The sequence below is a fragment of the Patiria miniata genome, unplaced genomic scaffold (assembly GCF_015706575.1).
Source record: "Patiria miniata isolate m_02_andy unplaced genomic scaffold, ASM1570657v1 HiC_scaffold_9, whole genome shotgun sequence".
NCBI classification, from domain to species: Eukaryota; Metazoa; Echinodermata; class Asteroidea; order Valvatida; family Asterinidae; genus Patiria; species Patiria miniata.
In genome coordinates, this window is record NW_024037076.1 from 11,933,642 (window position 1) to 11,956,608 (window position 22,967).

A 22,967-nucleotide genomic window follows, 5' to 3' on the forward strand; every position below is an offset into this window, starting at 1 on the left:
GCATGCATGTGAGGTATGCTCGGAATTTCTTGGGTAGCGCTGCCAATATTTCCAAGACTGGATTCGATTCATCTTGTTGATAGAGACTTGCACCGCCGTGGCAACTTGAACGCATTTCATGGTCACGGGACTGGCTGCAAAAAAAAGGGGAATAAAAATCCAATCTTGCACCACATGTAAGGTATTCCTTGGATACAAAAACTAGCATCAGCTGATCAATAGAAAGTTCTGTTAAAATTGAAAATTGGAATTGGGTACCCGTCACTTTCAGTTGGGTACCAGGTACCTGGGTATCTAACCCAACCCTACTCAAAAGCTCCAATGACTAAAAGAGATCCTTTCTATACAAACATGTAGCTTTTTGCACTTGCTGTGCAAATCCATTCTACGGCCCAATTTCCATCCAATACTGCAGAAATATCAGCAAATGTAAACGACCTAAGGTTTCATACCAAGAAAATCTGGTCATCCCTCATACTGTCAGGTGTCCTGAGGAATGTGCCTTCTCCAACTTTTTTCCCCTGGAAATGAAACTCTTTCCTATTGTCCTCTGGAATGCACAGCCCTTTGCACAATTTGGCCAACTCTCGAAAACGTATTTGTTGTAATAATAGTGGCGGATCCAGGGGGTGCAGAGGGGGCGCCCGCTCTCCAACCCCCCCCCCCCCCCCCCACTCTCCAGAAGTGACTGAAAATTTCTTAATAAAGGCCATTTTGTTCTTTAGAGAGCCCTTCTGCCCCCCCAGGCACCCCCTCTTCCCCCCCCCCCCCCCCCCCGACCACCCTCCCACAGGCATTCACGTCTCTAGATCCGTCCTTGTCTTACAGCATTCTCATTCTGTTGATCTGTTGTTGGTTTTTTGGCACTTATTTCGGCAAAGGCACTATACACAAGTTACCGTATCATAATGTATTTGATAAGAAAAGACCTTTCGGCAAATCCATCCAATAAATTTAAAAATAGAACTGATGTCTATACATCAACAGTCCACACAGGCAACTCCTTGAGGGAAGTCTGTTGACAGCATGTTAAGTAAATTTCCATCAACAATAATTGAGCAGAATACCTGTTTTGGAGGTAATGCTAATTTTCTTTAAAGGTACTTTTCATTTCTGCGTCCCCTGGGGCACGTTGGGCCCTCTCGACGGACCCTCGTGTCCAAAGATTTTGAGAGGCCTGAAGGAAGTATCTTGTAGCTGACCTGTGGGCTGAGGGAATTTGCGAATTCTGCCCCCCACCTTGGCAACCATATCCGAACCGCCTAAGAAAACCTTTACCTCCGGGTGGACGGGATGGGGAAGGGGGTATTAGTAGGCAGTCCTACCGTAGCTCGGAGCGGACTTTCTAATAATGTGAACAAATTTCTGTTTTCCAGATTGTCAGCAAATCTTTCAATTGAGGATTATGTCTCGAAATATTGCTTCCCTGTCTTTATGAAGACCGCGGGGAATGTTGTCAAACAAGCAGAAGTACAGAGTGAATGGCAGACCTTTTAGATACAGAGTGACACAAGGTTGCCAAAAAAAAACAGACACGAGGCATGCCTAAAAAAAAACGGTCCTAAAAAAAACCACAAATTGTATTCAAAATTCTTCATTGCTCCAGAGTGGAAGCTGAAGATTTGTTGAACAGTTGTTTAATTGTCTTGATTTGAGAGCAACAGTGCTCATAAAACTACACTGTTAAAGGGGAACCCTTGAATTAAAAAAGTTGTTCAGTTTGTTTTATAATCACGTCAAGACCAGAATATACAAAACTAGTCAAACCACAGTTTGCCTATGAGATCTGTGCGTGAACAAGAGAGGGTGCATTTCTAGAGCTCTGTGGATGAGACACAATGCGTGCACATACTGTTTTGTGCGCATACATGAACATTGTACAACGCAAACTACGCACAACTGAGTTTACTCTGAATGTGCAATATAGCGTCTTCGCATGAGCGTCTTCGCGTCAGCGTCTTCCTGCGAGTGTCATGCGTCATCGGCAATGCGTTCAAATGTCCCTCCTGGTGGTCTCCCCCAACTCTCTCTTTCTTACCATCAGGGATGTGATTGGTCTGTGACAAAAAACCTGAAAATTGTATGCATGAAGTGCAAACTCCGGCGAGCGCGAAGCGCGAAGCCATTATGGCGTGGGGTCCGGGGCCCGCTTAAGGGCCCCAGAAAATTTTTGATTTTAGATGCTCTGTGGTGCAATCTGAGGCAATTACTGGGCACTTTCCTCTGAAATTCTGAAGCAGAATTTGTTTTAATTTTATGAAGAATTTTCCTTTATTTGTTAAAATGTACTCTTGTTCTAATAAAGTTTTTTTTCTGTACTCAAAGTTGAGAGCCATGCTGTTCTCCCCAGGATTTTTTCAAACCTGTGGGGGAATTTTTGTTGTGATACAACAACCTGCGAAGCCACAGCGTGGGTTCGGGGCCCGCTTATTAAAGGCCCCCAAAAATTTTGAACTTTAGAAGCTTTCTGGTGCATTTTAGAGCATTTCAGAGGAGATCTTGTAATATTTTTGTAAAAAAAAATCAAAATTGTAAACTTAAATCACTTCTGCTTCCGATAACATGCCTTTCAAAATAGCGTCGGTAGTATTGTTGGAAACAAAATATTTCACCATTTCTATATTTGTAGTAAAGCAAGGAATCGTTTATATTTCATGTATTTTGTGCATGGATTATTCTCATTTGCGCCACAAAAATTATCAAGACTAGCCATCAAAAGTGATTAAAACTTGCCTCACCTAATTAAAAATATATTTGAGGTGGGTTATTCCACAATTATGCTTAACGTACATCACGGCCGCTAGCGCCACAAACATTCAGTCTGGCCGGCCGTACATCGCGCCGTACACACGGCCGGCCCGGCGCAGTATCAGTGTGCATTGCTGCACTGTGTACGGCCAATCCCACGTGGCCGAAAATTCTGCAGGACTGCAGAAACACGCTACGATGTTTCTCCACAGGTTCGAGTTTTGCAATCTCGTCATTTCAATGGAAAATACAAAATGAAGATCACGTTCTGTGAATTAATTTGCAGAAATCCTCTTTTTCCATCGATGGTTGTTTGGTATTTTTACGCACGGAAAACGAACCTGTGAGTACTTGCAGTAGTCACTGGTTCCGGTCCTTCATCATAGCATTGATTCTGTTAGCACGCGAAGGGTACCAGTGTACCATGCTGCACTCGTCTGCACACCTGACCAGCGCAACACGTGCATCTCAAGTACCGACACAGGAACTATACCTACATAACCACAACCTCGGCCCCGAGCGAAAAATCACATAATCGCACTAATGGCAACGCATGGTCTGCAACTTCGTTCTCACATTGGGTGTTCAATATGTGCGTGCGGCATACATACACCGTATCGATCAACGAAGTTTATGTCCGTAAGTAAATTTCGGATATTTCGGCAAGCAAAACTCACGTTGGTGGACTTTTGAGGCCCAAAAAAACGGAGAAATCACATCCCTGTACCATTGAGGGGGTTCTTATGCAAGGAGCCCACAGCAATCTGCAAACAAGTCTTAACAAAGTCGAGAAGCTTATAAATTCTCCGCTTTTTCAGAAAGGGATTTGCAGTGCCCATCCAGGCCTCACCCCACCTTCCGCCATTTTCTATCTACGCCTGGTTGCGGCTGTAATTAGACTGTGGATTGAAAGTCACGGTTTGGTGCGGCCTGCAATTGGGCCGTGCACCCAACGCCGCTGGCAGGAAATCAGATAACCTGGTTTTTGGTTATCGACACGACATTGAACGGGAGAAATTTCAGGGGAAGGGGGAAGGGAGGGGTACGTCATTTAACATATTTGATCAATTATCTCAAAGGAATGATGTGCAGGTGTTTATGGATGCAAGGTTCCCACAGAAATCTTGAAATGAACTTTCATGACATTTCCAGAACAAAATCAGGGCTTTCCACGACCAATCCCTACGCTGTTTTGGCATCTTAAGAGCAAATTGCTCTGGAGGCAAGGGACGCCATCTCTTTCAACCTTCCAGTTTGGTAAGAGATGACCGAGCACCACAAAAGTGTCAAAATGGTGCATTGAATACGCAACAAGTATACATGTAGAGCATGTATGCATAATGCCTTTTTACCTAGCAACGACGTCCCATGGCGGGACATTTCGCTGGTTGACGCGCACCGTTCCTTGTGTGTGACGCACATACACCAGGGGATTTGTACTATGTACACGCAGTGGCCGTGCTTCGCGGCAAACGAATTGCAGTCAGGCAAGATGGCGTCGATCGGTCACCCCCAACTGTACTCTTTTTGCCGGTGAGGGGGTACTTGTGAACGGAGCAGATAGTAAACTGGAATGCAAACTGGAAGACTGCCGTAGCCAAATATTATGCATCACCACGTATGGGTTGTGCAGGATTCCATGATCTTTTCCATGACTTTTTTCTTGGAATATCAACTATCCATGATTCCTTGACTCTACAGGGCGAGTCAAAAAAGGAAACCCAAATGGCGCCCTCTATTTTGTAAAGAGTTCTGAGTGTAGCACTTTCCAGATCTAGGATGTGAAAGCCCAATTAACAAGCTTTCTTTAAGTTAAAGAATCATTCAAACTACTCATGCACTTTTTGAGTTATGGAATTTTGAACACAAACAGAGTTTTAAAATTGTGTCCACGGATCACAGCTAAGATACGTGATATTTCAGTAAAATGAAACCATGTCGTATATTGAAAAGTCTCCGGGTAGCCAAGTAGAAGGCAGGGCAAGACTTTAAACTCTTGACATTATAAGCATGTTGTTTTAACATTGAAAGCAGGTGTTTAAATAAAGGTTATGATAAGTACCAGTTTTCATGGTTATGAGAGTGTTCTGATGCGTTTTTTATATACAGGTGAATTGTTTTCGTTTTGCTGAAATATCACCTTTATTGTGATCCGTGGACAAAATGATAAAACTACGTTTGTGTTTAAAAGTTCATAACTTGAAAAGTACATGAGCGATATATGAACGATTCTTTTACTAAAATAAAGCTTATTAGTTGGGCTTTTACATCCTAGATCTTGAACGCGCTACATGCAGAACTTCTTTAAAAAATAAGGGGCGCCATTTGGGTTTCTTCCTTTTTTTTGACTCGCCCTGTATAATGTATTGCCAATGGCGCCCAACACTCTCACAACGACATTATGGGTTTGTGCACATTCAAAATAAAATGTAGCTTCTGTATTTCACAAACTACGCACGCAAACCAGGGGCCATATTTCACAGCGCTGCTCAGCACAAAAATTTGCTTAGCACAAAAATAGTCTGGCTTATAAAAGCAGGTTACCAGCCAAAACTCCACGTGATGTATATTGCTCGTAATTAGTATTCCGCTGTTGTTTGCTTAGCATGAAAAATCACACGGAGTTTTGGCTGGTTAACCTGATTTTATAAGCCAGACTTTTTTTGTGCTAAGCAAATTTTTGTGCTTAGCAGCGCCGTGAAATTATCCCAGTGCTCACACGAAATGCGTCCCTCCCACCGGCACTCTCATGACTGGTGACACACCACCATCTACTGTCCATGCACAGGGTCTTAGGCAATGGCTCTCAAAACAAGGCCAATCAGCAGCGTTTAACAGGTGCGCACAAATGAAGTAGGCACACTGGATAAAGTCATTAAAACTTAGGCACCTCTGGAGCCCACTGAACACCTGTTGTCTTCAACTTACACGCAAAATACAACGTAGCCGCCAAGCTCTCTCTTTGGTCGACGAATCCTCCGGATGAAGTCAGGCTGGCGATGCAGGAGTAGGTCCCCTCGTCGCCGCGCTGCGTCGGCGACACGTGTAGGGTTCCGTTAGGGTAGACAGCCACGCGTCCGCCAGCACTCACGGGGGCGCTGTTGTGTTTCCATTGGATCGTGATGGTGCCCGGGCGCTGGTCATCAAAGGCCATGCAGTGGAATTGCAACGGCTGGCCCTGGGCAACCACTGTATCCATAGGCTCTTCACGAAACTCTGTGGAGTAACAATATAAATAAGTTAAAATGAGTGTCTCTTATTTTAAGATTGTTCAAACCACTGTAATTACTGTGTCTGCTTTTCAATTTGACTCAAAGAGAGATACGTTTATTGCCAGTGTGATAATGGTACTTCAGATGGGCTCCGTGCGCAAACAACAGAGGGCGCTTTCTGACCATTATCAAGGGCCCAGTGGACAGGGCCCAATTTCACGGCGCTGCTAAGCAAAACATTTGCTTAGCACAAAAAACCCTGGATTACAAAAGCAGTTTACCACCCAAAACTCCACGTGATTTTCATGCTATAGCAAACAACAGCTGAATACTAACCAAGAGCAATATAAATCACAGGGAGTTTTGGCTGGTAACCTGCTTTTATAAGCCAGACTTTTTTTGTGCTAAGCAAATTTTTGTGCTTAGCAGCGCCGTGAAATTGGCCCCAGGACACACCACATACGCATACTGGCTTGCGGGTATAGCACAAAGCGTGCACGACTAATTAATTTGAATGTGCACAAAGCCATAGCGTCTTCATGTGAGCGTCAAGCATCATCAGAAAACCGTAGTTTGCCATTTATAATCAGTCTTGGAGGACGACTGCATTATGAAGTGCATCAGAATTATAAAATGATAGATGTCAGATGCAACAGGGACAGGAAAAAAACTGGATGCTAAATTTAAAGAATGACCCAATTACAAAGTCTGCTCAGTTTCATATGAACCCATTTTTAACTTTCCAGAAACTGATTTATTTCATATAACTTGGATAAACAGGTCGTCCATACCCATACTGATAATCTCAACAAGTGTCATCGATACTTAGTATGAACATTGAGCAGGTGTGACTAAAACGCTTCATCCTGTGAAACATGTCACTGACGAATTGCAAAAAACACCTGGAAAAAGCCTGCAGAGCTGAATATTAGCAATGACAGATGACACGAACACTGTATATTATTGATTATCTACACGCATACTTGAATCTGCAATTCTGATTCATCGATCCATGGCAACAACATTGTACTATTATCCCATACACTACTGTACAGAATGGCCCCCCAAAATTTACAATTTTCCAGACGCAGATTTCTCAAAATTGGGGAAACATGTTGAAATTGTTCTATGATATTCCCAAACTACAAGATCTTGGTGCTATATGGTGAAAATGGCATTGGAAATAAAGGCTGAATTAAGTAATGGCTGCCATTTACAGAAAAATGGTCAATAACCAGTTTGTCTACACGTGTGTTATTATGAGATATGGTCAAAACAATAGACCTGGGTGTATAAAGAACTGAAATACCAATGACCATATCTGATGATACACATGTGTGGAATAACTGGTTTTGACAGTTTTTCTGTAAATGGCTGCAAATTCTTAATTTAGGTTTTATTTTCAATGCCGATTTTACCATATACCACCGAGATAGTGTAGTTTATGAATATCTTTAAAAAAATACCGACATGTCTACCCAATTTTCAGAAATCTGCATTTAAAAAGGGGTTAGTTTTTTATTTTGAGCACCCTGTACACTCCACCCCGAGTGTTTCACTATTCTAAAATAATAATAAAGACATGTATATGGCGCTTTATGTAAAATATCTCACAGCGTTTCACAATAAAAACTGTAAAACATACCAGTAGGCAATACAAATACTTAAAAAAAAAAAAATTACTGAACGTGCTACAGTGAACATACATGTAAGTACTAAAACACGGAAGCAAACAAAACTAAAATGCAAGTTGCAAAATGCAAGATGCGCACGCTATTCCTGCTGTGTGCACAGGTAATAGGAAAACCATTGAAAAATGTGTGTACAGCGTGTGTGTTCCATCTTTACTGGGCGTCATCTTTGCTTGAAGGTAAATCCCACTCGCGCCCGTAGAACATGGAAAATGTAGTCTGTCTGTGTCCATGCATGAAGGCCAAAGGCATTTGGAACACAGACGCACTACATTATTCTGTGTTCCACTCATGCTCTTGAGGTAACTAATATGATGATTGTATACTGGTCACCGAGAGGATGATGAATATTTGATTTATTAGATCACAGACGGATGTGAACAATTTTCATATTTCGCAAGGTTAGAGGCGTGTGATTGTTTCAGTGTGTTCAGTGTAACATATATCCTGCACTGCTGCGTATAAAGGTCGTTTGTATCGACATGTGAAAAAAAGTGAAATATTGATGAAAAAGTAAATAACGAAAAAAAACTCCTTTAAAGTTTCTTCTGGTATGGTTGTGAGACCTGGACAATAGCAGAGATGGAGAAGAGAATCAACGCATTTGAGATGAATGGTATGCAGAGACTGTTCCAAGTTCATTACTCAAGCCACACCACTAACCAAGCAGTGCATGAGCTAATGGAGAGCTATATTGGCAAACAAGAGAGATTATTCACAGTCGTCAAAAAGAGAAAACTGCTCTGGTTTGGACACATGGTCAGATGAAAGGGGAGTCTCGCAAACATAATCCTGGAGGGTGGGACACAATCCTGGAGGGTGGGACAGATGGTAGACGCAAAAGGGGAAGACAGCAGAAAATGTGGGCAGACAACATCAAGGAGTGGACTGGTCTTAACTGGGCACAACTTCTTAGAACAGCAGAAGACTGAAACAAATGGTGGAACTGTGTGACAAATGCCATCATAACGTCGCCCCTACGGCCGTAACACTATGGGACAGAAGGAAGGAAGGATATTGGGTTTTGCCATTAACACATGTATATATATTTTATAACTCGGTGGTCATGTGGTAGGACGTCTACACTAGTAAACAAGAGGTCGTTGGTTCGAGTCCCACCTGAGTAGTTTGTGAATTTTTTTTCTCACAACCAATCAGGACAACACTGATACAGTGTTTGTAAAATACATCAGTGACAGGCAAAACCCAATATTGAATTGAAATTACTGGTTTTTAATTAATTTTGTTTGTTTCCATTTGCTTCAGTTTCAAAATCTCAAGAAATCACAATTTTGGTGCTTAACATGCTTTGCTGATGCGTAACATTTTTAAGGCTTTTTTCCCCCTTTGATATAAGTTTTCAACCTTTCAGATTTTTTTTAAAGAATTAGGCCTATTACATGCATATGTATCTCTTCAACAATATCTGAGAGAAATTGAAGGCTGGATCCAGAACACAATTTTTTTGGGGGGGGGGGCCCAAAAAAAATGTGTGTTCCCGAAAAAGTGGGTACAAAAATTTTCCGCCCCAAATTTAATACAAAAGGCAAGGGGAGGGGGTGGAAATGTATTGCTTTTGTTGAGCTTTGTGGGTGGTGTATGCAATGGCTGCCTTTTTTGGGACGTTACCATTGGCCCCCGTTGCCGCCCCCCCCCCCCCCCCCCCCGGATCCACTGTTGGAGAAATCCACAGTGTTGTGGTTGAGTCCATCACAAGTCTAGTCAAAAGTAAATCACAAGTGCATTCACAAGCAACAGAGGATGAACAATATCAATGGAATGCCTTTGTCAAAGCTCATTTGAATAGCTTGTGACTTGAGACTGGGTGACTGATGATGAACTTGTGAGGAACTAGCCTTTAGTCAAGGCGCGCGTGTCTACCCGGACGCGTGGTGCCCCAGATTCTGGCACGAAAAAAAAAACCAGTCGAGTGGCGAAGCCACGGGCACCTTAACAATCGCGTGGAGCTAAGGCCAAAAAAAAAAAATATTCGGTCTCTGGTCAGACCAAAGTTCCGGAATTGACGTGGCCACGCGGTTTTTTTTTTTTTTTTTTGCTTTTATTTTTTTTCTTCAAGCTTGGATTGTACAGACAAGGCGGGGGTACTATTTTGCTTTTTTGGTGTCCTCATGTACATTGGTGTCCTCCATAATTTGCCTTGGTGCTTTCAATCATTCGCCTTGGTGCTTTCAATCATTCGCCTTGGTGCAATTTCCCATTCCTTGGTGCTCTTTGGTAAAAAAATTGAGGAGGTGCAGAAATAGAGGGCGCTGTTGGAGCTACCGCGGAACATTTTGGGAAAAAAAGATCGACGCGCATGATTAAAATCGACGCGCGCGCTGACCAGAGACCGACTTGTTTTTTTTTTGGCCTAATCATCATTCAGTTTTTCGAGTAATATGAATCATGCATGTATGCGGATATATATGAACCAATCACCACGAAAAGGCAATTTTTTAGGTGATGACGCACGCGCGTCGCCACACACAGCGCGCGCCACACACATTCTAAATAACACGACGTGCATGCATTCACAACATGTCATGCATTATGCATGAAAATTTGTCTACCAAATTGGTAGACAAAATGTAAAGAAAAACATAAGCGCTCTCCATGAGATGGTAACTTAGGCCTTCCCGGCTTCGCCGCTCATGGTAGTCTTTTTACGTGCCAGCATACCGGGTGCGTCCAAGTCCGGATAAGCGCGTGGGACTTGACTAAAGGCTAGTGAGGAACTTGCGGGGACTTATGATGCACTTGACTACAACACTAGCGATCCCTCATCCATCACTAAAGGTTAGCACTGTTTTACACATTTGTTGCACTTTCGATCACGTTGAAATAGCCCTCCAAACGCAACTGGAAATCACGATTAGATCTTAGGAACAGGAAACCAACACAATTGTGACAAACGTTTAGTATTTCCAGCTCAATTTGTTAAAGGAAATCTCAACCCTCGGGCCTAATTGGTAACAACGAACGAAAGCCCGATCCCTCAAGACAAAACTTGCCCGGTGCAGTCCTGTGGAAGTTCAAACAGAACTAAAACCATAGCTGGAAAACATTTTCTTCTCATTTCTTGCCCTATGAATCATCGCAACCTTTCATAAATAAATGGACTGTGGAATTTCTGACATTTCGACTTTATAGGCGGGTGTGCCGCTGTACACACACTGCACGCCCAATCAAGTTTTTTTTTTTCTTTCGGATGTCGTGGCTTGGGCAGATAGGGCGACAGGCAGGAACTGGTGTTAATTCTCACGGAGATTATGAGATAAACCATCCTCCCCCGAAAATGCGCTCTTATCTGTTTGAATGTTACACAACTTGACACATGAGTAATGGGAGCTGTTTCGACAGGGCACGGGGTGTAATTGACAAGACCTACTTGTGTTTGGGAACAACCTGGGAGGAAGGAAAACATGGCTTCCTTGCTTTTTTTCCCCTGTTGAAGGAGATTATTTTAAGGAGGGGACAAAGAGCGCCACCATGTGAAGGAATTAGTAACAATGAAACTTGAACTTGGAACTTGACAAACGAAAGAGGTCACACCATATACTGTGAGTGCCCCTACCATTTGATGTTACAAATGCAAGCACGGTTTTATAGTACAATATGGGTTCCAACTTTCATTACAAGATATCTGCTAGTCATGACTAACCAAGTTGCATGCTTCAATTGTTACATATGTGGTTCGGCAGTGAATTTCTTCACTTTCCAACCGGACATTAATTCATCAAGTTTCAACATGATATTTTTAACAACTTCTTAATTAGGATTAGTTTAACACAGTTCATAGTTTCATTGGGGGGGGGGGGGGTTGAAGGGGTAGGTAGGGTGAGGGCTGAAGATTTAATTGTGTATATCCAGAACAGCAGGGTCAGTTTGTGGAAACACCATGTGAAATTAATCTCTTTTGTGAAATTTGTGATGGTTCTGAGAAGAACCGGTTTGGACTCAACGTTTCGGACAGCATACTCTGTCTGTTGTCAGTAGACAATATCCAGAACAAAAAAAAACTTGTAAAAGGACAAAGTAACAGGGTCCTACTGTCTCTTTGCACCAAAAACAGGCAGTAAAGCACAGAAAGCCTGGGAATAAACCAGGCTGGGCTCACAGTAATGCCAAGTAACATTAACAGCCAGTGAAACCCTGCTGGCCAGACAGCGAACTGTCAGATTTAAGTGAAAAGAAAGAGGAGTGGCCTTCCACCAAACGGTGGTCGGAAAAAGTGTTAAGTGAAGATAATGACCGCATTAAATAACTGCGGGAGGAAATCCGTTTAAACAGTTGGGGGTCAGCCTAAATGCAGCCCCTAGACACCCAGGGTTTTGCAACTAGCCTTGGTCTGGTACTTAGCGTCGACGTCAATTAGGCCAACGATTGGTTGTCACGGTGTGTCAACATTAATTAAGAACGGCCCAATAATAAGAGGCTGTCAGGGGACTGGATTAAAACCTGCTTTATGTTAGGATGGTCATTAAGTGCATCCAAAATTTGGGAGGTGTATTTTACCAAGCCACTTTGTCGGTAATCGTTTTTATAGAGTTCAAGAACCCTAACAAAATATCAGACTTGTACTAAATTTCCATCAAACTTCTAATTTCTTGAAAGAATGAAAGTCATTTTTTTGATGAGTTGCCCAACAGATATAGACACGTACAGCAGTAGTGTTCGGGTTTGAATTGGGGGAAGGGGAGGGCGAGGGCCGTAAAATGGCATTTTTTTAAAAAGTGATCCCACTTTTTTGTTCCATTTACAAAAATATAAAGCAGGGGATCCAGAGGGTATTACTAGAGGGGTTGTGAGGTGCTTACTCTTTCATTTCCTTATAAAAAAGGGGGGGGGGGACACAAAATGTTTCGGGGCCGGGAGTTGCCTCACTCCCCCCCCCCCCCCCCCCCCCCCCCCACTGATATGCAGGTGTCTCCTTTCCCATCATGCACTGGCATTCTTCGTCCATCATCACATAAGCCAATGACCCCATCAATCCTGGCGCCGATACCCTCTGACACCCACAATGTCCTCTGCGTTGACATCCTGATGAGAAGTCTCCTCAGAGTGTCTCCCCGCCATGCTGGCAGAAGGTTGGTGATAAAAGGCAGTTGGGCCCACTTGCTTCTCTTATCAGGGGGGAAGCAACAGGGCCCACCATCATTTCACACAACGCTATGAGGTGTCCTGACATACGTTACAATGAGTAACACATTGTAACCTGATCCGGCGTACCTATCATCAGAAAGCTGTTTCAACACATTGTAGATCTACATGTGCAACATTAACTGACCGGGGCAGGGGAAGGGGCGAAGGAGGAACTTAAAGGGGTTTCCAGGGGAACTGAACTATATATAAAACATTGGAATGCAAGAGATCTGCTTTAAAAAAATAAACCACTTTTTCACAGAGATCATCCTATAAAAAAGGATATCCTAGGGTTCGACTTTAGCCAGTGGCGTAGCCATGGGGGGGGCGTGGGGGGCAACAGCCCCCCATGAAACCTTGTCGCCCCCCCAGTCTTCCCCCCCCCCCACTGAAATTTTGAGTTTCGAAAAAAATTATCATTGATCTACATGACGCCCCCCCATGAAATGTTCCAGCCCCCCCAGCGCCCCCCCCCCCTCCCACCCCCCACTGAAAAATTCCTGGCTATGCCACTGACTTTAGCGGTAGCCCGCTAGCCAAATGCTAGTCAGAACAGCAGCGGGCTAGTCAAATTATTCCTTAAGTAGCCCGGCTGGCGAGTCAAAATTTACTGGGCTACGGCAAAGATGAAAGGACAGAAAGATATAAATCATTAAATTCAGAAAGCAAACCTGTACACTCTACAAAGAAAACATGTGGGAAGTGAAAATGCCCGCGGGCTAGTTAAGAGTCTGTTTCAGTAGCCTGGCTGGCTAGTGACCAAACAAGTTCATGTCGAGCCCTGGATATCCTTGTTCGAACAGGACTTTTAAAACGCCATATGCTGAGATACACAATAAGCCATTTCGGAGTTACAAAAATGTACTACTGTGCATGCGCACATCCCATGACAACGATTAGGGTCGGGGGATAAACAGTTCGCCACACGCGTGAAAAATCATAGCGGGGTACCAACGAAATTAAAGAAAAGTTCTTATTTTGAAGTAGATGCAAAATGTTGATTGTTTTCAACGCCACCATGGTTTACGTTGTTTCGTGTGCTCCAACTTTTGTGCGAACAAAAATTTCCATCTTCTGTTTTACTACAACAAAATTGCAAAATGTGGATTCGATTACCACGTCCCCCATAGACTTGAGTGCATTTATCTGCTTTGTTTATCTTCCGACACTAAATCGTTGAATCTGATGTGCGCACGTGCAGTAGTACATTTTTGTAACTCCGAAATGGCTTATATATGCTACATTATCTCATCGCACTCCATATTACATGTAGAAGCTTCAGCTACATGTACTGTTTTTTTTTAAAATGTGAATGCTGCAAAGTGGGATATGATGTTTTTAACACCCAATAGCACCCGAGGCAAAGCCAGAGAAGTGCCTGTAACTTTATACTGTGTGAGACATAAACTAAATCACTGCGATGTAACCTTTGAAAACTGAAGGTCTTGATGTCCTGCCAGACATGAGACTAATCGTTGACATAACAGTTCTCATGCATTGCGCAAAGCTAGAGCGCCAGCAGGTTCCACAAGGCGCGCAATGAACGCAGCACTTGTGATATCACACTCAGTGTGTGACATTCATTTTCATTGCCCAGACACGTGGCCGTCCTAGACCAAAGAAATGACAGTATCCAAGCACAGGATATAAGAAACATGCAAAATGCATTACACTTCATCAGACCTGGTGTTAGACTGACGAAATAAATTTTTGTGCCAAAAAAAAAAAATTAATGAAAGGTGAAAGGTTTATTTTCAATGGTAGTCCCCAGTGATTATTTTCGCTTTCGATGTGGTTTGGCTTTACTGCTTTGCAGACTTTCCCATCTGCTACTGCTTAAGTAAAGAAAATGTTTTCCCAAGCTAATGTGACCCATCAGGCTGGTGCCCGTGTCCAGTTCCTTCCCAAACCATTGGGAATACATGCCTTCCACTCCCCTGAGATGGGATGCAAATCCATCATTATTCATCCCAGTCCTATCAACATTTGTATTCTCTCAATACAAATTTTGATTGTGCCTGACATTCTCTTTAAAGGTAATATACGACAACTGCAAACATCAAGAAACAAAACTACCAAATTATAATAACTTACTTGACTGTAAGTCTCAAGCATCTTGTGAAATAATGGCACCTGATGTGCTGTCAATTTTTAAAAAAAAAGTGGAATTTTTATATCAACTTCCAATGATGGTAGGCTGACAAAAAATGGTGGTTTTTTTTTCAAATATTGCCCCCAATTTACCAACTTTAGTTAGTTCAGTTCAGTTACACATCCGTGAATGGCTGCAAGCCAGCTAGTCTGGTTCCCTTACCTGACAATTCCCCTACGTCTATAATTTGCACCGTTTCGTCTTAAGTAGGGTCAGATGTAGTACTGGGATTTGAGAAGACTGTTTGCTCTCAGCGATGGTAAGGTCCTAACCATCGTTACCACTAATAAAAAGCTCTATCATAGTATTTTGGCAGTTACGTTTTTTAGTGCTAGCAGATGATCCTATTGCCTTTAGCCCTAAACTAGAGGCATTTTTGCTAGGACGCAACCTCACTCCTGCAAAATCCTCCAACTGCCTCCATGTAAAAATGGCATACAGCCTCAATCCTGCAAAATCCTCCGTTATTTCTTGAATATCTGGTCCTTGGAGGGGTGACCACTGGCTCAAACCTGTGAAATCATCCAGCAATCACTGTCAATATGTTGGAGCAGTGCGGAGAATTTCAAGTGTAATCTAGGCCTAAATTAATGCACGGCTGGGCATAAACAATACAACGTCCGTCCAAAGACCTTGACACAGTGCATCCTCCAAAATCAGCTGCACATTTTTGTCATACACAAAAAACTGTCATTCACAAAAAAAGCCTCAATCCTGCAAAATCCGCCATTTTGCAAAGAGGATTTTGGAGGATTTGGGAAGGTTTAGGGTTAATGTACTGTGAATGGCAACTTGGGAAAAAAAGCTCTCAATCCATAATTTTGTCAGCAAATATTTGGACTGTGTGAAATTGTCCGAACCAAATTGGGATTTGCATCACAACTGTCTGTTAACACCATCACACAAAACAAGGAAATTACAAGAGGAACTGTGTAATTGGACGACATGAGCCCACAGATGCGATAATCAGACCAACTCCCCTCTCGTAAGAAAAAATGATACAGCTGGAAAAAACTCAATGACGGATTTAACGTTGGCTATTAAAGTGAATTTAAAGTATTTCCTCTGGACCTGGTTGGTTCCTGTACTCCCAAGGATCCATCTCAACCCTCAGTGATCTATGGGAGCTCACTGATCGCACTAACTCTGTTTCCTTTTTCTTCATACCCTTTTGCTCCGCGGAATCCCTGGGTGATTTCTGCTTGAAAGCTTCAGGGATTATGTCCAGCTATTTTTAATGAATCATGGGCACGTCGGTTATAAGATGGTGAAGAGTTTACTGGCCTATTGGCCTCCATTTATATCAAGATAAGGCAAGCATGGGCAATTTGATCAAGGCCCAAATTAACCCTGAATCGGACAGACCTGACCCGACCCAACAAAAATTCAGGGAAAACCGACCCGAACCGACCCGAACCAAACCGACCCAAAGAAAAAAAAATGAATATCTCATTGGCTTGGATACATCTTCATGTATATTCCAGGAACTCTGTGTCTGCTTTTTGTGCCTAAACTTACCCGCGTCTTGTGAATTGTGTTTTTAATTGTCGTCTCTCAGCTAATAATCATACTGAACGGTACGGTGAATACTCCTGGCGTGACTTACCGGTGGGCCTACACGTTATATTGCAAACCACACACGCGCAGTACCGGGCACAGTGACACTGCAATAATACTGCACCACAAAAATTTCCAAACTGTTTCAGGGGGGTTTGTTTTCGGTTTATTTCAGGGTGTTTTCACAAGATGGCTTAACCGACCTGACCCGACCTGAAAATCGCAAACACAAAACCAACCCAACCTGACTGGAATGATGGAAAAACCGACCCAATCCGAACCAAAGTCAGTTTTGAGGCGGGTTTGGGGTCTGTTTCGGTTTGGGGTTGGGTCTGCACAACATTACCACACAATGGGCCAGATTTAGCCCATTCATTGGCATTACGGAGTAAACCTATACGACAGCACTGCCCGGCTGACAAGTGACGGGGAGTGAGTCGGGGAGTCAGTGAATCGGGGAGTCAGTGAATCAGTCAGTCAGTTAGTCAGGCGCAAAGAGGACACCAGACTGGCCCTTTGGAGGCAGCACAAATCCTCAACTATCAAGAAGTCTTACCTATGCCAGCCTGCGTGAGCCCGATGCAAAGGACCAAGATGCATGTAACAGCCTCTAGTAACCGATTTTCTGAAGCTTCCATCGCTGATTTTGTTTTTTTACTTTCCAGTTATCACCTCACCAAAATGAGCCTCATCAATTGCTGTAAAAAATTAACAAAAATTAAATAAAGTAGTTTGAACATCACACTAAAATGATACTTTCACTAGAAAAAAATTGACACAGAAAAAAGATTAAGAACAAAGAAGTCATGAAAAATGCAGCTTTCCACAATTTACAGAAATTATATCAGGCAGTACTTCTGAAAAAAAAATTGCTTTAATATATGTAGTACTTATTATATAAGTTTTTAAAATGGTTTTGCAAATTAATTTTTGTTTAATAGTAAAATGTTCTTCATTAACGAGGTATTTTTACAAACATTTTTTTCTTCACATTAGAGAGAGATCTTTGGCAGAGTATTCAAGACTGAAATTTTCAACCATTGGAATTATTGGTTAACAATTCTTTGCACTTCACTGTTTTGCCAAGTTTAAATTAATCTAATTTTTGACAGATATATAAAAAAGTATGCGAGAAGCAAAATCCAGCTCATGCTACTCAATTGTAAAATTTCTAATAGAAATTTCTTGTAGTCATGTTTTACGACTTACCCAAAATCGACAGCAATCAACAGGTTCTGGCAAAATCCAGATCTACCGGTACTCTAAAGCTTCATGTTCAGTCATAGTCCAATAAACACTATGCAGGGTTGTTGTTACTCCAAGTCTGTAGAAAACAAAGTACAAGAAAATGTATACTTAGAAAGATTTTAACTCTTAATACAGCCAATGAGGTTTGAGCCATGCCAACACACTTCTGTCCAATCAGTTTTGCTTGCTGCGCAGTATTTGCATAAGTCTTGAATATTCATATTGGAGGGTTGGCAGCTCTGCCTTCACAGACAAGTTGTTAACATTGGGTCAAGTGTATCCACTACTCCTGCAGAACTCATCTGCATAAATCAGAATATTCATCAATAGTAGCCTTCTTCCAATCTGGTCTCCTATATGTACATGTAGCTCTGTACATGTAGCACATGTAACCACAGAGCATGGATGTAACCCTGAACATGTATAGAGAAAGACCTCATTAGGTTCTCAATGAGTCGTTCACATTGATGAATGTTCCTACACAGTTAACTGTTACACACACAGCAGTCAGCAGCAGACAGTGGGTTAGTCTTGGTTCAAGACTGAACTTTCTTCTCGTTTTCCCTAATGCATCCGGTTCCAATCCCTGGCAAGTGCAGCCAAGCAGCCCTGGCAGCAGAGGGCGCTATTCGCAAGTTTAGTCAAATCCAGTCTAGGGTACTTTGACACTCCCACCCAAGAAATTGTGAGCATACCTCACGCATGCACATTAGCTTGGAATACAGTGCCTAAATTTCCAAGAATGCCTTTGATGCATCTTGTTGATAGACAAGATCTTGTCTCTATCACCATGACAGTTTCACCAAGTTTGTCATGGACAAGATGCTTTCGGGAACCAAATCCAGTCTTGGACAGAGACTAACCATGCTAACCGTGCCATCTTCTGAAACACTTTTCCTCTACATCCATACATCACACATACCAAACATCTTGCAGTGAAATTCCAAATTCTCAACTAAACTCGTAGCTCCACTTAATGTACATCATTCCCGTTGAGCATTTATCACGGCAGAACTAGCCTCCCATGTAACCTCCTAGATGCTCTCCCATCACGGACGATGCAGTACTACCCTCTGCACATCACTCAATAATTCCCACTAAATTCCCTCATTTCTTGTCCCTCTTCCTGCTTGCAACGCATCAGCAACATTCCATGCTCAACTCAAACACCCCCACGTTACTGAACCCCCCCCCCTCCCCACCCACGTCTTTGGGCAAAGTCACCCCAGACCAGGCTTATCACCCCCACAGCTCCTCTAACACCACTCAATCATCTTTAGCTCAGGTCTCCTGCCTAATCCCTCCCCTCCCCCTCTACCTGGAGAGGGGGACAATATGACCTCGGTGACCCTCAGATATTAGCCCCACAGTCCTGGCTAATTAGCTTCTACAGTGGCCGGCAATGTACGGCTACCAAGTTCACATTTTTGGCAGGCATGCTGACCCAATATTCCTGCAGGCTTATCCTCAGTCTGCAGACCCTGTTATCAGTATTTATAGCCCCTGCAGCTATCTGGTTCTGTTATCATGCATCACAGCAAATCATGCTAATTTTATTTCTTACTGTCCTAGCCCCCAGGGTCCGCTTCAAGATTGTCTTGTAACTGAGTCACAACAGGCCAATTTGAAACGTTATGCCAATGCCATGCTTAACTGTTGACTTGAAAGTTCAAAGTTTGGTACATTGTGTACAGCAGTAGCACAATGGTTAAAAACCCCTCAGCTCAGCACTGTATCCAGCACTAAAGATTGACAGGGTACAAGTGCAATCAAGGACGATATATTGGCCAACTTGTACAATGGCAAGAGAACATTTCTGAACCTAGAAGGGCGCAGCGCATCCTGTAACAGGGTATCTAAATGTAGGCAGGAAAAGGAAAGAACTTAAAATAGTGGGGGGGGGGGAGGGAGCAAATGCCCTCCATGGCATATCCCCCTGCCCCCACCCCTTCCCCCCCCCCCAACCTCTACTTCCACCGCCTACATGTAGGGGCTCGCCCTTGATTTATATTAACATTGCACTTGCACAATACTGAAGTGCAAATGTCTCTAGTCAAACGGTGGTCAAACATCATTACAAAACTTCTCTGACTTGGCTGCCTGCTATTACAATGCATGTTACTGTAGGTAGCCAATGGTAAGCGACCAACCACAGGCTATTCCAACTATTGTCGACAAGCATGTACATGTATTTGAATACGGTTAGCCATGTAGTTCTTGATTCCACTTGCTGAAGATCACGCATGTTTCTGCTTTTTGGAACAGCATGGGACAGTAAGGGACATTCCAATTCCTAGTTGGGAAATGGAACGCCGCTATAACAAACATCGCGGGATCCACAGAAAATGTTTGTCACAGTGATCGTTCGGTAAAGCGATTTTAAGCTGCCAGTATTCCGGTACTCACTTTTCAATAATTGGCGCCCTTCATAAATTCACCCTGCACGCCCTGGTTGTTACTGAAAGACAACTTCGAACATGTGCTGACTATGTAATTACACAGTGCCTTGGGGAAATAACAGCCACATGTCGCTCTTCTGTTGACGGTTTTCAACAACAATGTTCGGTTGGTTTTGTACACAAAAATTGGGAGCCAAGGACAATGTTCGGTATAGCGGAATGTTTGGTATAGCGGTGTTTGGTATAGCGATGTTCCACTGTATTTACAATACAGGGTACATGCAGATCAACCAGCATGATTAATTAAGTTAGGGTAATGCCATGCATGCCTCTGCTGTTCTTCTTTCTTGTTGATACACTAATATTGTCAATTTTTCAAGGGGAAAAGAATTATAAACTGTAATGCTTACATAGCACTTTCCATCATACATGTCATATCAATGATCTCAAAGTGCTTTACAATTGTACCCCTGCTCATCAGGCCCAAGACCACGTCGCAGCCGATATCAGCGCACATTTGGTCCACTACCCTCACAGGTACCCATTTATACTCCTGGGTGGAGAGAGACAATTGTGGTTAAGTGTCCTACCCAAGGGCACAAACACCATGTTTCTGGCATGGTTTGAACCCATGAACCATCATGCATGAGTCAAACGCCGTAACCACTGGACCATGGCATTCTACAAGAGTGCAATGTGCTCACATTGACCTGTAGTTTTTGTGTAATTTTTTATTTATTCATTTTTTGGGGGGGGTCTAAGATTCAAGTACATCACATTTGCAACAATGACCTCAGGAGAATAGTCATGAACAAATTACTCTTCCGTCTTCGAATTATATTCTGTCGCGCATTTCCTTCTCAATGTATTCCTGTACTAACACTCGCCAATGATGAAAGTTTGGCTAACCTCCAGGACTCAACGTGTAAGTGCCAAGGTTGAACTCTTTCAAGAAGTATTTAAGTGGCCTTGGACTGGGTTGCATGATGCAATTAAGTTACATGTCAGCAGTGTTTAAAAACGTACTCCAGTCAGGAGGGCATCATCTTGAATTCCTGAACGGAAGTTGATGATGCCAAATTTTTATTTTGTTTTCCTTTTTGCTTTAGTCTTGTTCTGAAATAGACCGAGACATACAGTGTAGTGATTTGCTTTGTTTACATACATGTGCGCTGTCTATTAAAGTTATGGGAGCTTGGTGGCTTTCGTTCCCACTTGGCTCTTGTGAGAAAGCACACATGCAAAAAAAGCATGAATTGTACGTTTCAGGCCTATACAACAGTTTTCTTTTATCTTAAATAGAGGTCATTCTAATTTGGAGTCCACTTTTTTCCTGTCCCCGTACGAAGTGTACGGTTTTGTAAATTCTTTTTCCTAACAGTGAAACTACTGTTACCTACCCAACAAATGAGAAAAGTTTGAAGTCTTTTTTAGCTAGTGATACTTGAAGGCAAATTAGAAAGTTGACAGGTTACTGGGACAAGAAAATGTCACGCTTTGAAACAATAAAAATTACCCTCGTCTGAAAACACATCCCAAATAATCCAAAGTAAGAATGAAGTCAATGCAGTGTGATGGTATCAATCACCTCCTTCTCCAGAATGTTTCCTACTACAGTCAGTACCCCAAAATGTAAATCAAAAGAAAGACGTGGCAATAATGCTCACTGGAAAAATTTAACAATTGCCTGCAAGTCCACTTTTCAGAAACATCCTTCGCACCTCGAAGGCTGCTTCCTTCAACGGAACAGAAAGAGGTCAACTTCTTAACACATTATAGGAGCTCAGCTTTGAACTGGGTGTTGGCGATAAGAACACACCAACTTGTTTGGAACGATAAACATAAACGCCAAGGGTGGTCCAGAATAATTGGGTCTTTCACTAGGAACTTCAGAGACTTGATGGCATTGTAGGGCACAAAAGGTCATCTCTTTGTGCAGCAACCAATTAATGTGCCCGATACACAGATGCAAAAGGATGAAATTTCTATTTGGGCAGGCTTGATGAAAGCCCCATAGGAGCGTTCACAATATGAACGATTTTAAAGCTACCGTCGGCAGCAAATCCTGCTCTATCAAAGTCCATGATGGAAGAAGCTGGCAACTGTTTATTTCCGATATTCATATGATATTCATTTTGAATTTCTGAAAAGGAATAAAAAAGCAACTTTTGCTTGACCCTAAAGGCCAGACTATATTCCTCTGACCAGGGGCATAAATCCGTGTTGTGGGGGGAGGGGGGGGGATGGGGGATGTTACAATGTCTACGATATGTTAACAGATTCAGCAATTAATTATGCATCTAGATTGCAAATGACCTCGAGAAACTGACCAATCAGCAGGCACCTTCTACATGTATATGCACGTAATGCAAGCTCCCCACATGCGTAAACATCACGCCTGCGATGAGTAGCATTTTTGTACAGTTTGTTGTATTACAAAAACGTGGCATCGAAATATACCAATCACAATCTCAGTCCTGACTTTGGAATGAAATGACGTCATGCATGCTTAGATATATCAGAGGTTCTACCAGAGATGGGCTGCCCCGGTTTGGAGAAGATTCTCCCCACTCACGCTGTACACGTACTTCGCACTTCCATTTCCGATTACTTCATGACTAAACTGTCAATTGGAAGAGCTCCAAATTTAGAGGCCGAAGGCTGGCTTTTGACACTTATCGCTACATCATGTGTCACTGCAAAAGCTAAGGTCAATGGACCAGCCTACACATTACTGGAAATTGTGTTACTGTACAGAAGGCTCAAGAGCACGAAAAGGTGCACTTGTAAGCACACAAGGTTGTTGTTTTTTAATCAA

The 22,967-nt window shown here is 42.7% G+C and overlaps 1 protein-coding gene across 1 annotated transcript in view; it reads right to left on the minus strand.

The window, feature by feature from the left end:
* Positions 1–22,967, minus strand: part of LOC119721074 (protein sidekick-1-like) — a 168,815-nt gene that overhangs the window by 140,392 nt on the left and 5,456 nt on the right. The window contains exons 2-4 of the mRNA XM_038190960.1: positions 17,712–17,826; positions 17,059–17,200; positions 5,677–5,964 (exon numbers count right to left, since the gene is read on the minus strand). Of these exons, the coding sequence (XP_038046888.1) occupies positions 5,677–5,964; positions 17,059–17,140 (370 nt within the window). The 5' untranslated portion in view covers positions 17,141–17,200; positions 17,712–17,826. The remainder of the gene's footprint in view (positions 1–5,676; positions 5,965–17,058; positions 17,201–17,711; positions 17,827–22,967) is intronic.